Genomic DNA, 16186 nt, shown 5'->3' on the forward strand with positions numbered 1-16186 from the left:
GGTAGAAAGGTTAACTCACTCAGCAAATAATTTTCTTGATACAGATTACAAACGGTGTTCACTTTAGCACACATGAAACTGTTAATGTGTAAAAAGAAAAGGAGTGCTTGTGGCACCTTGGAGACTAACAAATTTATTTGAGCATAAGCTTTCATGAGCTACAGCTCACTTCATTGGAATCCAGCTTATGCTCAAATAAATTTGTTAGTCTCTGAGGTGCCACAAGTACTCCTTTTCTTTTTGTGGATACAGACTAACACCGCTGCTACTCTGAAACCTGTTAATGTGTAAGGAAATCAAATACTAATTAAATTCCGTTGCAGCTATAGGTTACTTCTGATTCAGTACCAAATAAGAGTTCTGAATCATTTAGGATGCTCTAACTACAGTTGTACATCCCGGGGGGCAAACTGTCCCCCAAGTATCACAAGGGCTTGTTTCTTGTTTCTGAAACTGACTTGCAGAACTTTAAAAAACGCATGTTAATTGAAACTGATGAAGACAGGGCAGATGATCTGACATTCCAGATATGTAGTATGTAGGAAATTATCCTGATTGGAGCCTTTAGATGCTATTGCAATATGAACAGGAGTAACTTTAAAATGCAATCTCTGTCTGTTTTGAGATATTTGACTTTTCAAGCTGAGAGCACAGGGTCTTCAAAGCACAGGCAGATTTTTTTTTTCCTTTTGATAATGCTGCTTTCATAGGACAATGGTTCTGCCACTTCAAAAGCACACACCCACTTCTTCCTGGAAGCATCTACAACGACTGGGCAGTTACCATCAACCAGTATATCGATGGTAACTATTTACTCATCTAATTAAAATGTTTGATTTTCTTTAAAACGAAGCCCTAACAGCGTTGTAAAATCCGCCCTCCAGATCTCGGGGCAAACACAACATAACAAACATCCCCTTGGGGAACTTCGTCTTCCAATCTAGGGAGAGCGGAGAAGGACAGCAGTCCCGGCCTGGCCACCACAGCCTGCCAGGGCCTCCTCTTCAAGCCACGGCCCCCAGCGCGGAGAGACTCCTGGGCGGGCCCGGCTCGCGGGCTGTCTAATGAAAGGCAGGTTCAGCCTTGCAGGTTGCGGAGAAAAGCTTGCGATGAAGAGCGCGCCCGCTGTCCTTGTTACGTCTCCTCCCGGGGAGCGCTGCTCACTCTGCCTGGGGCACTAGGTGCCCGAAATCAGCAGACGCGGCCACCCCCGCAGCACAGGGGCTCTATGCAGGAGGTGGCAAGGCTGCCCGCCGACCGCTGCGCCGGGTACGTCCCGGCGCCTGCAGCGGCCCACGGGCCAGGCGGTGCGTAGCCCAGCGCGGGAAAGCCGGGCTGCGCCCACAGCAGCAAGCGGCACCTGGCACGGAGCGAGGCGGGGGTGGAGCCTGGAGCGTGCGGTCGCTGGCTTAACAGTGCCCGGGGGAGGGAGAAGGAGGAGCCGCCAGAGGCCCCAGCAATACCTCCGCCTACCCGCTTTAAGATGAACAGGTGACACAGCAAGAGACGTCATAAATGGTGAGAGCGCGCGGGAAGCTATCTTCTGCCTCCATGATTGGCCAAAAGAATAAGACAACAACAGCGCCCGCCAAACTCAGCAACCCGCCCGGCCTCTTTACAGCCGACCATAAGGCCACGATGGCCCCGCCTCCTTCCTTCAGCGGCCCAATCAGCACCCGACCAACTCCGTCGGAGCGGCGCCCCTAGTGCAGGGCGGAGCATCGCTGCCGCTGGCCCGCGATCCCAAGAAGTTTCGAATTCTGTAGGCCGGAGAGCTCTCCCGCCAATGGCGGGGCCTGGATGTGACCGGGCTCCACCCACATCCCGCCCCCGGGGGCGTGGCCGGCCATTTTCTCACAGGTGATTGCCTGAACTTGGCTGTCACTCCATTATATATCAACGGGATTCGGTGATTGGTTCCGCCCAGGCGCGAAATGTAACGCGGGAAAATCTTGGGCTCGGCAGGGGCCGGGCTGCCTGCAGGCTCGGAAGGGTTGCGGCGGCGGCGGCTCGGGCTCTGTTGTGACCGAGGCCAGGTTGGGGAGCCGACGCCGCTGCAAACGAGAGGAGCGCAGGTGTGGCCCCTTCTCCGCGGGCTGCTGCCATGGCCGGCGGCCGCCGCTGACACCGCGGCTCAGCAGGTCTGCGGCCGGAGCGGAAGGGGAGACCCGGAGAGGACCGGCTGGCGATGAGTGGCTGAGGCGGATCGGGCGGTGACAGGCGGCCGCAGGGTGAGATCTCGGCGCCCGGGAGAGCGGGCCTGAGCCGCCACAGAGATTCCCCGCCCCGCTGTCTGCGAGGGGCTAGCGATGGCGGAGAGGCCGCCCCCGGGCCCCCCGGTGATCTTCTGCCAGGACTCCCCGAAGCGGGTCCTGGTCTCCGTTATTAAAACCACGCCGATTAAACCGTCCCGGGGGGGTGAGGAGCCGGCGCCCCCACCGCCCGTCCCCACCAGCCCCGGCTTCAGTGACTTCATGGTGTATCCCTGGCGCTGGGGGGAAAACGCGCACAACGTGACCCTCAGCCCCAGTAGCGCCGCCGCTCCCTCCTCCGTCCAGCAGCCTCGAGGGGGGGTGGTCAGAGCCTCCAGCGGGGAGGATGAGGAGGCGGGCAGCCCAGATAGCGGCGGCGGCGGCAGCCACCTGAAGGTGAGTTCGAAGGGAGCATGCCAGGGAGCTGGGCACGATGGGGTTAAACCCTCGCCGGGCCCATAGGATGGGGGAGGCGCTGCCGCCGCGGGGCGCTTGCGGGCATCGGTGAGGGCGGGCGCCGGGCGTCTGTCCGGTTTAAAGGGTGAATCTGTGGCCACCACCCCCCCGATTTAAAGTGAAGTCACTTCCGGGTGCAGCTCGTGCGCTGGTGACGACACATTCGCGCGCCAAAATTATACCCGCCAGACGCTCGCTCGCCGTTTGCCTGTGTCATATGCCGGCTGGGGAGGGCGCGACAGCGCTCCAGCTCCACTTTTGTGCGCAGGCGCGGTGCGGTATGTCAGCCTATAAGCCTAGGGTTCTGCTGGGGGCGGGGCTGCCTGCAGTCTGGGCATTCGGGGTCTGGGACGCGGAGGTCGGGGCTGGGAGCAGAGCTGCGGGGAGCGTGGCCCAGTGACTTGACACCCCTCTCAGTAAACTCTCGGGCATGGGGGTCGTTACAGTGGTAGAATTTCACCTGTTCGCAACTCGTGGCCCTTTGCAGCCTCTGCAGTGCAGCCCCACCCCGCACAGTGCTTCTGTACAAATGCCCCGTGAGACGCCAGCTGTGTCTCGCCGATTCCAGACCACATGCTCAGCTTCCAAGTAAAAATGCTTCTCCAAACTGACAACCCAGCAAAGCCAGCCTGGCCCTGAGAGTCCAGCTGTGCTCTTACTTCCCACCCTCAGCCTTAGTAACAACTGAATCTGTTTTACCGCAACCCCAGCCAAGGTGTAGAGTGTGAGGAGGTAATTTGGTCGTTCAAACTTCCTCTAAACTCCTGGTTGCAGTTGAGGAAATGTAGATATTTAAATACATGATCCTTCTGCACATTGGCTGGCTGGCTGAGTTCTTTCAAGATTCAGGCCCCTCTAAAACAATCTTTTACTTCATTTATATCCCAGTGTTAAAATAGGAACTCTTCAAAAAGGGCATTACTAAAAATATTAGTGATAAAAATCAGAGGGGTAGCTGTGTAAGTCTAGATATGTAAAAGCAGCAAAGAGTCCTGTGGCATCTTATAGACTAACATGTATTGAAGCATAAGCTTTCATGGGTGAATACCCCCTTTGTCGGATGCATGTAGTGGAAATTTCCAGAGGCAGGTATAAATATGCAAGCAAGAATCAGGCTAGGGATAACGAGGTTAGTTCAATCAGGGAGGATAAGGCTCTCTTCTAGCAGTTGAGGTGTGAACACCAAGGGAGGAGAAACTGCTTTTGTAGTTGGCTAACCATTCAGTCTTTGATTACAGCGACTCTTTGCTGCCTTTAGTGATAAAAATGTAAATAGCAACTTAGCTGACTTGTATAAGTCTCAGAACAATACATTCCAAGACTTCTTGTGTATTACTTACATTCATACAAATGCTATTGCCACGTCTTTTCTGGACCTGAAGTTTAAAAATGTGCTCAAATCAATCTGTTAGCTGACAGAGGACTATGCATGATGTGGTAGTTCTCTTTCCTTTTCACAAGTGGAGCAGTTCAGTCATGACAAAGGTTGCCTCTTGTTCTGTTCTGCTCAGTCCAACTGATCCAAAGTTGGAATGGCCTTTATACTTTCAATTATAATTTCATGGTGTCAGTTGTAGGGAAAGGGAGAAGTTTAGCGGGAGGAGATTCTCAATCCTGACACTCCCTGAGATAGGAGCTAGGTGACTTAGTCTAATATATGTTAAAAGTTACAAAAAAAAGTTTGGCTCTTTCCAAAATATTCTAGAATATCATATAATAGTCTTCCCTCTGCCACGATGATAGTGCTGTGCAAGTAGGTTTCACCATAGGAGGTGAAATCTGTGATGTTTTTATTTACACTGTATTCCTCAATCCTTGAACAAGAGTACTCAAGCAGCACACAGGTTTCAGAGTAGCAGCCGTGTTAGTCTGTATTCGCAAAAAGAAAAGGAGTACTAGTGGCACCTTAGAGACTAACCAGTTTATTTGAGCATAAGCTTTCGTGAGCTACAGCTCACTTCATCGGATGCATTCAGTGGCAGCACACAGGCAATCCTCTTTTTCAGGAATCTAAGCCCAAACACCAATGCCTGGGACAGAGTTGCTCCCTGGAAACCAAGAATTCTCTTTCCTTAAAGAGATTAAGGCAGAGAGCAAATTGTGCTGCTGCTTGCAGTGGCTACCCCAAAAAGAAATTACATCACCAAATTAAGAACAATGTAACGTTTATTTGAAGATTGAACAGAGCTCATATGCTGAGAACATTTTTTTTTTTTTAAACTATGTAATAGGGCCATCTGGTGACTCCTACCATAAAATAATTTAGAGTGCCAGATATACCCTGACTTCATATTTGTTGTGCTTTCATGATATACTTTATTTTTAAACAATAAACTGGTTCAAGAGTTAATGTTAAATCGAGGTAATCCGTGGGTCCAGCTCTTTCACTCTTACACGTCTGTGTGTGTATATATATATAACTTGAATGCTATTGTTGTGTTTATGCAATGACATCATGTTTCTAGTATCTAATTACTTGTGTTCTTTAAAAATGACATTTAAGCTGGAGCTTTGTGATTAACTTGTTTTCAGGGAAGAATAGTTGCTATGGATTTAAATCTCTTGATGTGGTTCTTTTAATGTTTGATGAATAATTACGATGGAGGAAAATAAAAGCTATTAAACAACTGCATTTTCTTGATGTGTTGGTACATACTTTCGAGAAACAGAAAGTTCCTGTTTAGAAAAGCTTCCCTTGGACTGAATCATTTGTCTGCAAGTACTATATTAATATTTTTTAAACAAACTGCACAGTTTCTTAACAGTGTGGGTTTTTTGATAGGATGGTATTAGACGTGGCCGACCAAGAGCAGACACAGTGCGAGATCTAATAAGTGAGGGAGAGCATTCATCCAGCCGAATCCGTTGTAACATCTGCAACAGGGTGTTTCCACGAGAGAAATCTTTACAGGCACACAAAAGAACTCACACTGGTAAGTGAAAGGAATGTAATGTTGTGCATAGAAAAAATATTTATCAAGTAGTTAAGATTTTAGCTTGGAAGTTCTTCCATTCTTACAATTAGTATTCTGGTCTAGTTATTGAATGGACTACTTTTTTCCCTGAGGTCTGTTAGTGTGGTCAAGACATTGTTTAAATTTATCTTTGTGTAACTGCTTGTGTTTATACTGGAGTAATTGTGGCAGAGCAACCAGCATTGCTGTGATAAAAGGAAACATTTAGAGATTGTTTCCCTCTGCTTTAGTGACATGTTACACTTAGTAACTGAAAAAAAGGAGGATTTTTTTTCTTGGTTTTACTCTATATATGATGGTACTTTTCACTTTCTTTTCTCTGTTTCCCTCTTGTGTGGGTCTTTCACACAACAATGGAAGGGTGAGTGCAGAGAAGGAAAATGTTAATAAAGCCATAAAAATTGTCGGGGAGCTTTAGGCCAGGTATTATTATATTTTGAGCTTAAAAAAAAAAATTGACTAGATTTAAATAGACCTTGCCCTCTCTCATTTTCTTCATTACCACCCCTTCTTTTTGTGTTTATTATTTGATGATGTAATATGTTTCTGGGTTAAATTTAAGGATAAAATTTCTTCCTATGAGTAGTTATTTAATAATTGTGCAGCTAACATGCATTTAGATTAGGGGAGATCAGATTTTTTTTTAACTTTATCTAGATGCTCCGTTTTGCTCAGCTCTTGGCTGTTAGGGGGGAAAAACTGCTGACTATTTTAACACAGACCTTTGACCACCGAACTGCATCTTTTTGGGGAAAAATAATGTAAGTGTTACAGAAAAATGGTTAATTCTTTGCTAAAACCTTATGCATTGACAAACTGGACCCATCTTGCTTTTGAAAAGGAGATTCATTGTTCCCTTATACTAAGCATAATTGAACAGATTTTTCTTATGTACATGACATTGTATTCTGCAATAAAATGTCACAATAATTGATAATACCTTCAAAATAACTTGCCTCCTGTGGTTTATTTTTCTGGATCAAATAAGGCAAGTCTGCCTGTCTGCCAGTATTAAACGCCAATTTCTCTATTCTTTTTTGGTCACACACAAGATGTCCTTGTATTTCATTTTCCTCTGTAACTTTAAACTTCCATCCCTGAAGTGCTAACCGATTCAGATTGTCTTAATGGAAAACTCGTTGGGTCAGATACATCCTTGGTGATGATACTCCATTGACTTGTATAGATTTACTACGGTACTAGATTTGGCCAGTTAGATCTCACGAAAAGACTATTTGCCCATTTCATTTACTTTTGAAATTTCCCTGTAGAATAGGAAGGCAGAAATTATTAGCTGTATTTATTATTTGCAGATTTGTCTTCAGCTGACCTAATATTCTGCCTCTAAATCCTGATGTCCTTTCTTAGGCAAACTCCCATTGACTTTAGTGGTAGTTTGCCTGTATAACTGAAGGTCTTAACGCATTTCTGTAGACAGCAGGCAGCAAATAGCTGGGAAGAGAAGAAAATCTGAAGTTTTTTTTGCAGCCTTCCTGGAACTGCCCCTCCTAGCCCTAGCTATTAGGGCTCTGTAAAGGACAGAAGCCTTCTTGGAGACATTCTACCATTGGTTGGGTCGCATATGACTGCTTAGTAGTAGCTGCCAGAGGCTTTGGAGAGGCAGGAAATACAGCTTAACGCTGTAGTATTGCTTCCCCTAAACCTTCACAGTGAAATTTGAAGCAGGGCAAGGTTCATCACCATAATGAGTAGCATATTGCCAACCCCATTCACAAGTCACTATGATTCTCCATCCAAATCCATCTCAAGCTCTTGCTTCTGTGCAAGTCCAGGAAATGCTAACAGTGTTGTGGAGGCAACAACCCCATTTTCTCTTGGAAAGGGTAGGATCTGTGGATTTCTGTGCATGGACCAAGGGTGATCGGGCTCCATTTATGGACCTCAGGATTTGGCCATAGGCTAGGGACTTAGGCCCAGATCCCCAAAGGTATTTAGACTCTTAACTTCCATTGTAATCAGAGCTTTATTTCTGAAATGTTAGCAATACTGTTTCTTTTGGTCAGTATTCTTTTGGCCAAACAGTATTTGTTTAGTATCACCTAGTGGTGGAATTGTGAACAGTGCTACAGATTTTGAACATAACTTCAACCAAGTGCCGCCCTTCATGTACTAGACAAGAGGGGCGGCTCCAGCCTCTTCCCAGTGCAGGGCTGAGGTTGGCTAGAATGAAAATTGAGAGGGCAGGGGCACTATACATGCTGTGGGCACACATGCTTGCTTATTTTTTAATAATATGCACTTAAATGTGTGTTTTATCTGTTATCCTCAGAAGGGGAATAAAAATATAAACTGATTGATCGATTGGTTTTAAACTTCATCTGTAGCAGCTCACTTGTGCAACATTTATTTACAGAAAACCAACAGGAAAAATAATTAAGCCAATAAACTAATAACTAACAAATGCAAACTTCTGGGGAAAAAAATCACTGGTTAAATAATATTAATAGCTAATTACTTTAAATTGGAGAAAGTACTATATATTTCAAAATTCTGCCATTTTCACATGGCAAAGTAAGATATTTGGAGACTCAGAGCCATGATACAACTCACGCTGCAGTCAATCTGGAGCAGGGGGCCTCAGTGCAAGAAAGAGAACTGAACACACAGGTGCTATAGAAGGCATTACCTGAACACCACCTGCTCTGTGCTCAGTCTTTAGCAACGGGAAGAGGCAGTGGGTGGGAAAGAGAATGGATGCTGGTTCTATGTCGCTCCTGAGCCCAAGCCAGATTGCAAACCGAAACGTTATCGGCCTAAGCCAGAGCATGTGTAGCTGCAGCAGGCATGTGGCAGGGAGCCACACTGGGGATGTGAACCATGTAGGGAGGAAGGAGGGGTGCCATTTCAGATGGGGGGTGGACTTTTACTGTGATTCCAGGGGCTACTTAAGTACCCGAAAACTCCAGGGTTGTGTGTTTTTTGCAGATAACTTAGAAATGAATTGATAGGAGCAGTGTATCTAATTCCTATATAAAGAAAGAAAAACATATTTAAAAGCCCCTATTAAAGCCATATTTTAAGTTTAGAAAAATTAGGAGATAATACAGCAAGATAATTTCAAACCTTGAGGTATAAATTTTAGAGCCTTAGGACAGATATCAGAAACACAAGTTAGATGCTTTGTACGCATCTATAGTAGAGAGAAATAAAATCTGCTTATTTTCTCTAAAAGACCTACTCTGTGTTACTGCCATTATCTACTCTATTTTAATCAATTTTTTTACTCCACTAAAAACATATTTAATTTTTAACGTGATTGTTTTTTCCTTTTATTAAGGACAGGAATTTATTTTTCTAATTATTTTGGCATTTATGTTTACTGATCACAATCATGTATGTGACTCACTAACATTAGACTCCATTACCATTAGTATCAGACTTGGAACTGCATTTATTTTCGTACACATTTTAAGTTACGTTACAAATATAATTAAAAATAAAAATTGAAAAAAGTGACCATCTGCACAATGTTTAAAGTTATTAGTTCAGCTCATTTTTTTAAACTTGTACTGCTAAAGTGAGTACAAGCTAAATTTGCTTTCTAGAAGGACACTATTTGATTGTACCATTTTAAATAATTAATGACAAAGCACAATACGGTAAAAGTAATGATTACTCCAGCCAGGGCAGGTTAGGTATTTTAGAACTCACTACTCAAAGGATTAAATTTAAGCATAAGAGAAATAAAATTATGAAATGCACAGTCCAGTCAAAAAAACTAATTTAACAGTACTGTAATCTTTAATGAACTTTGAAAGAATGAAATTATAGAGAATATATGTGCATTGTGCATTTTGAAAGAAAGTACCAAGAAATAATAATAGTGTGTGTGTGTTGGAGGGAGTATATGAGAGACTGTGTGTGCCTGTGAGTGTGTGAGTGCACTGTCTCTTTAAGCTGAGCACTCAAGAGCCTGAACAATTGTTCAGTGCAGCAGCTGCAACTCCCACTCCTGAGCCAGAGGCACCAGCACAGACAGGCTCCCTGTCCCGCCAGCTCAGCGGAGATCCACTCAGGCACAGCCACCTCTAACATCGGGCAAGCTCCCACAGCATCCTGCCAGCCATGAATCAGCTCCCCAAAGAAGGGGAGACTGTCAAGACAGCAGCTGGGTGGCTGGAGATTGTCGGCTGCTGGCCAGGTGCCCAGTTTGGGGGGGGGGGGGCTAAGCCAAATTTTGGAGTGGCTGTAGCCTCTGCAAGCCCCCCAAGCCCTCCTCCTGCTAGAGAGAGATTAAATCAGTCACCCCGTAATATAAACATTTGTGCTTATGCACGAGGATTCCTACATTTTACCACAACATAATCACTTCTGCTGTGTTAGGGACACTCAAATCTCTGTTTTGTTTGAAAATTACTTCTAAGTAACACCTAAGATTGTTGCAACTGAAAGTTACTAGAGAATATTTTTTTCTGTAGTCGCTGTTTACTTTGTGTTAGATCAGTTTATTATTCCTTTATATTGTCACTTTGTTTCTCATTTGTGTGGGTCTTTTTACATAGTAACATGGGAAAGGCTGTGTAAATTGCAAAATATCATTGTAAAATCACAACTGTCAAGAGAATTAGGGCAAGTGTAGCACCTAAGACTAAAACACTAACTCAGTTGACTAAATTTCAATTTGATGTCCTTGTGGAAGTGGATTTTTACAGTTTCTGGGCTACCATTATCTTTCCACAAAGGATTTTTTTTTCATCATTGATTTAGGGGATCCTCAGCAGAAACACTGAGCCATGGACCATCACTAGATGGTGTCCAGACTTTCTGAATTTATAACTCTTAAAATTCTACTCAACTTTTTTAGGTGAAAGGCCTTATTTGTGTGACTATCCAGATTGTGGGAAAGCCTTTGTTCAGAGCGGGCAGCTCAAAACACACCAACGTCTTCACACAGGAGAAAAGCCTTTTGTCTGCTCAGAAAATGGTAAGCCATCAGAAAATAACTGGCAGTATTTAGAGCATGGGCAAGTTTCGCAGTAGTATTAGTACTACTATCTACATGTGCCCTGGATCTCCATTTTAGATAATCTTTTAAAAGGGGGGAAAATAAATCTGTGTGCAACCACATAAACATTTGTCAGTTTAAAAGCAAAGTTCTTAAAAGTATAAGCAGGTTGTTTAAAAAATTACTTATTTTGATTATGGGGCATTCTATGGTGAATTGAATCCAGATTTTAGAGTGGGAAGAAAGTTAATTTAATAATGACTTAGTTTCTTAAATTTTGGGCTTACATGTTGGACAACTGCTTTTCTTGATTATTGTCCTTGCTTTTTTATTAAGGATGTTTAAGCAGATTCACACATGCAAACCGTCATTGCCCCAAGCATCCCTATGCAAGACTGAAGAGAGAAGAACCCACAGGCAGACTGAGTAAAAAACAAACAGCTGACAATAAAGCTGTTGCTGAGTGGCTAGCAAAGTAAGTTCTCTTAAACTGTGACCATCTAGAATTATTTATTAAGATGCTGAGAGCACTGAGATTTGAAATGTCAGTAGAAGCCAAAAACTTTTACACTCATGGTGTTTTTTGTCATCTCAGACTATTTTTAAATTCCTGTTGAATTATAATACTTTTTATACAACCTTTATGTGAAACAATTTTTAAAGACTCATCATTATTTCTCTGGGTCTTATTCACCTTGGCAGTTCTCGAATGTATCGATTCCCTCACACCTATGCCACGAGAGACTTCATCTAGCAAAGGGCGTATCCATAGAGCCTCTAAGAGAATTAAAATTGTCATCAGTATCAAATACGGACTTGGTACTTTTCACTGGCACAACCACCCCAAGTCAGACTTCTTCTTTTAGGCACTTCTTGTGACAGTTTCTCAGGAAGTTCTTAATATTCCCTCCATGGTTACACAGATGTCTCATTTTGATGAATGTGCTACTGCATGCTGTATAAAAGCATTGTAATCTGAAGATGATACAACACACTTCCTCTGTTCTTCATTTTCTCTTCAGGTTGAATGATTCAGCTGTTCCCTAGTGTGCTATTTGTTTAAATTCCAGAGGTTAGAATTAACTTCTCTAGTGGTAGTTGCTTCTGCTTTTTTTTCTCATTGGGATGGATTTTTGATTTTTTTCCTTCTCATCCGTTTTCCCTTCTCTATACGATTCTCCCTTTGAGTGGCTCTTTGCTTATTACAGCAGCTGTTAATACAGTGCTTTCCTTTGGTGCTGCAGTGTTCATGGTTGAATACGCATGTATGAGGGAAGGTGGTGGTAGGTGTAATAAGAGCTGACTCTCTCTTTGGGGAGAGAGAGAGTGTGGTCTTGTAGGACTGGGACTTGAGATTTGAATTCAGTTCCTGACTGCCACAGACTTCTAAGCTAGTCTTTTAATCTTAGTTTCTGAGACATTAAAACTTCTATCTGTAAAATGTGAATAACAATACTCCCTGTCTTCGGAACAGTGTACATAGGGTTGTGGTGGATCCTCCATCACTAGCAACTTTTAAATCAAGATTGAGTGTTTTCTAAAAGATATACTCTAGTTCAAACAGGAACTATTTCAGGGAAGTTCTCTGGTCTGTGTTTATTAAGGAGATCAGACTAAATTATCACAGTGGTCCTTCCAGGCCTTAGAATCTATGATGGAGGTGTGGGAACAACATATAGAAAGGATTGGGGGGGGGGGGGATGGAGGGAGGGTGTGGACAGGGAGCTGAATACTGAATCATCTTCCTGTGGTGGAAAGCCTTCTGTTTCTTTAAATACCACAAAATAGGGGCTGAGAAATTAGCAATTGGAATGAAATGAATGATCCAATCATGTTTTAAGATTCTGGTTTGGAAGATTCTTGTCAGCTTTCAATGAAACTTGTTGGTCAAGTTGGATGATGCTTATAAACTATGTAAAACTTTGACTTCACAGGTATTGGGAGACAAGAGAACAGCGCACTCCTACTCTGAAAAGCAAAACAGCTCAGAAAGCTGACCAGGAACAGCAAGATCCCATGGAATATCTTCAGTCTGATGAAGAGGATGATGAGGAAAAAAATAGTGCTCCCTCAGCTGCCCGCCGTCGTCTTCAGGAGCAGCGTGAACGCCTGCATGGTGCACTGGCTCTTATTGAGCTTGCAAACCTGGCTGGAGCACCACTGCGACAGTAGCATAGGAACTGAATCTGCCAGTATATAAAATGTACTGCCTGGTGGTACTTAAACAGTTAGATCCTGGGCATAAGCTAAGCACCTTATTTGCTTGTCATAGGCTGCTATTCTGTAGAATTTATGAAGAATGTTGTTGCCTCACAAGATGGGGTGAGAGAATTGCACTTTTTTGTATGGTAAAAGACAGATGTAAAGTTTTTAAGTATTTTGTAAATATGGGACTGCACAATGCAGGGTCGACAAATTGCATATTGTGGAAAGTTAGATTTTTTGCAAGGTTAATTCATTCATTTGAAGCAGTTCTCACAGGAAGCACTTTCTGAACATAATGCTTGTATGAATAGGAGAATTGTACAGTTAACAAGAGGAGAATTATTTATCTGACTATTTAAACAAAATTACATTTAGTACGTTTGATAATACTGTAAGCAGTGATGCAACCAAGTCTTTAATGGCAATATATTTTATCTAGTATCACTGAGAAGAGGGCAAAGGTTCTAACTTGTGGCGGCGAAGAAACTAGTTACATAGAAACTATAAGAGTTCAGGATCTTCACTGTGACTGCCGACTGCCCAAAGTATGAGACTGACTTCGCTATCATATTTTAGACTTAAGATTTCACTAGAATCTCTTGGTCTGAGTAGCACTTGTTATTCCTAGCATGTGATGTTGGGAACTTTTGCACATTGTCAGGCTTATTTGAAAATGAATGATTAGTCTTGCAAAGTCTATACATAAAGGTAACAATTGGTAATATTTCTCAGATATTTTGGACCCTGTAATGAGATTTGGCACTTGTTTTGTTAATAAAGTGGGTATTTACAGGGTGGTATTGATTTGTAGTAAACTATTTAGACCTCTTATTAGCTAACACTAAGTTTTAAAGTTCTGCTTTTATATGACTATTAGCAAATAGAAGCCTCCATATTCTTTTGTTTTAAGTGCATAAAGCCACCTTATTGCTTTACTTCAGGATAAGATGTCAAGTTTGTGTTCACTAAGTGTAGTACAGCTATCAGTTAAACACTGCAGAAGAATATTTGCTGTTCAACTAGAAAATAGGCTTCAGAGATAGTTGCAAGTGTGTTTAAATTGTGTGGTTTCATATATCTTTCCCAAATAAATGAAGTTATAGAGCACTGCTTAGTGATCTCAAGCACAAACTGAAAAGTAAGGTTAGCAGTACATCCTCATCACCTCATGTTTTGTATTGGTTTTATCTGACTTACAATACAACAGGCTTGTCTCATGGTCTTATTTTGCCTTTCTTTTGAGCAGCATATAACCAGAGATGTGTAATATGCTAACAGATAAAAAATTTGTTGAATTGAGCATGCCCAATTCACCAAATTTTTTATATATAAATATTTTAATGTTGGGCTGCTGGTTTAGTGATAACAACTGGATTTTTTTGTTAATATCTTCCAAATTTATTGACCTACTGCTTCTGTAGTTCATAACATTACCCAGGCTATAGACTCTTCCCTCTTAATTTTTTTTTTAAACTGATTAGATGAGGACAGATGTTTCACAAATATAACATGATTATAGTAGAGAATGCAACTCTTGAATTCAGTTTTTCTAATAACTGATTCCTATAATGGCATGAATTTTATTAACCTGGTACATGTCTACAATTGTTGGTGCACTTAACTGAACAGTGGTCAGAGAGATTCTAACTTTTAAGTGATGGTGATTTTTATATTTACCAATGCAGTTCTTAATTTCTTGTGTTCATTTCCTTGTTAATTTATTTGGCCTCAAGCTTTTTTTTTTTTAAAAAAAACATTAAATAAAGCAAAATACTCTTCTGTGGCCACCTGGGATATTCTAACTACATACAACTACTTGGCAATTCAAAGGCAGTAGCTGTAAAACCTCTAAGACTAACAGTGTTGGGCCCTAATCCTTCAAGTGGCTGGACATGGGCAGATCTCCTATGCATGCCCACATAGAGCACTGCTGACTTTATAGGTACTCCATGTGGGCACAGGGATCTGTTAGTAGCCAGTTGCAGAAATCAGGACCATGTTTTGGGCTTGGGGAGGAGAACCAGTTTCCCCAATCAATTGTAAAAGGTTCGACACATTTATAGTACTGGAAGAAACTTTATACAAATTATTCAATACATTGAATTTGGTCTAACTAAACACGTTCAAGCAGCTTAACCTGTTTTGTATATGTTATACATTTTGGGAAAATACCAACTAGAATTGTTTGAGGTGTTGAAGACTGCTTTTGGAGTATTTCTTAACATAATTTTGAAATGGTCTGTGCTGCATAAGTGTCAGTTGTAGTTTGGCATGATTTAACAGCAAAAGAATAAAAGTGCTGTAATTTTCATAGGTGCTCCAAATAAAAGTTGGTTTAATTTTAAGTTTAAAATCCAAGTGTTAGCAGTGGTAATTTTTGATCATGTTTTTAACTGTATTGTGTCAAGCTAGTTGCTCTTGACTCCCACAGTTCAATCACTTTATAACTGTTCCTTGACTCTTTTTAAGGATTTATTGGCCTCACCAATACATTCTTGTTGTAGGAAAAAAAATTACTCTTGCTGTTTACTTCCTAATCTCCTAACTTGAAATTGGTTTCTGAACCTTATTACTGTACTTGATGAGTTCAAGATAATTCACTTCAATGAGAATCCTGTTTGGAGCAATTATGGTAGCCCAAAATGAATAAACATGGCAAGAATACGTTTTCTTGAAGTAGTCCAAGCTAGTGAAGTGTCCTACTTCATGACCAACAATTCAGTTTGCAGTTGATCTGTTCATTTTTATGTTGTTTTTTGTCAGACATGGTATGTGTGAAAGAGCTTATCAGCAGGGTAGATTTGATTTAAATCAAATCTATTTAAATCACTAGGCAGGAAGACTCAATTTAATCATGGATTTCTACATAAAAATGTCTTGTTGGTTGTTATAACCTAGAGAGATGTAGGTTTCATTTTTAGGAGGTACACACTATACATTTTTAAAGTGATTTATTTTGAAAACTTTTTAGACTAGTTTTACAGCTATATCAGAAAATGAATGATTGTTTGGTTATTTAATTTACCAAAGGTAATTGAAGACTATATCTATGAAGTCATTGGGAGGTGAACTATCTCCAATTCAACAGGTTAATCAATATTTGGAGGATTTTCTTGCCATGCTGTATTAGGAGGAGAACATCACCAGACAGACCTTTTAAATTGTTTTATTTAACTAAAACAACAATGTTATGTATTCTTGGTTTTTGTTCTTCAACAGCAAGCATAGAATTTTAACAAAACAAGCATGTGAATTTTTGAATTTAAACATTCAAGTTTTTTTTAAATCAGGTTTGTTTTTGTTTTTAACTAAAATAGTTAAATGAAATATTA

General features: G+C 41.7%; 1 protein-coding gene across 1 annotated transcript; it reads left to right on the plus strand.

The window, feature by feature from the left end:
* Positions 1-1798: 1798 nt before the first annotated feature.
* On the plus strand, positions 1799-15207 carry ZNF367 (zinc finger protein 367). The gene is made up of 5 exons (XM_048850170.2): positions 1799-2648; positions 5491-5641; positions 10509-10628; positions 10986-11124; positions 12584-15207. The coding sequence occupies exons 1-5, from the start codon at positions 2310-2312 to the stop codon at positions 12819-12821; spliced, it is 987 nt and encodes a 328-aa protein (XP_048706127.1). The 5' UTR covers positions 1799-2309; the 3' UTR covers positions 12822-15207.
* The last annotated feature ends 979 nt before the right edge of the window (positions 15208-16186 follow it).

This window comes from Caretta caretta, chromosome 5 (assembly GCF_965140235.1).
Source record: "Caretta caretta isolate rCarCar2 chromosome 5, rCarCar1.hap1, whole genome shotgun sequence".
Lineage (NCBI taxonomy): Eukaryota > Metazoa > Chordata > Testudines > Cheloniidae > Caretta > Caretta caretta.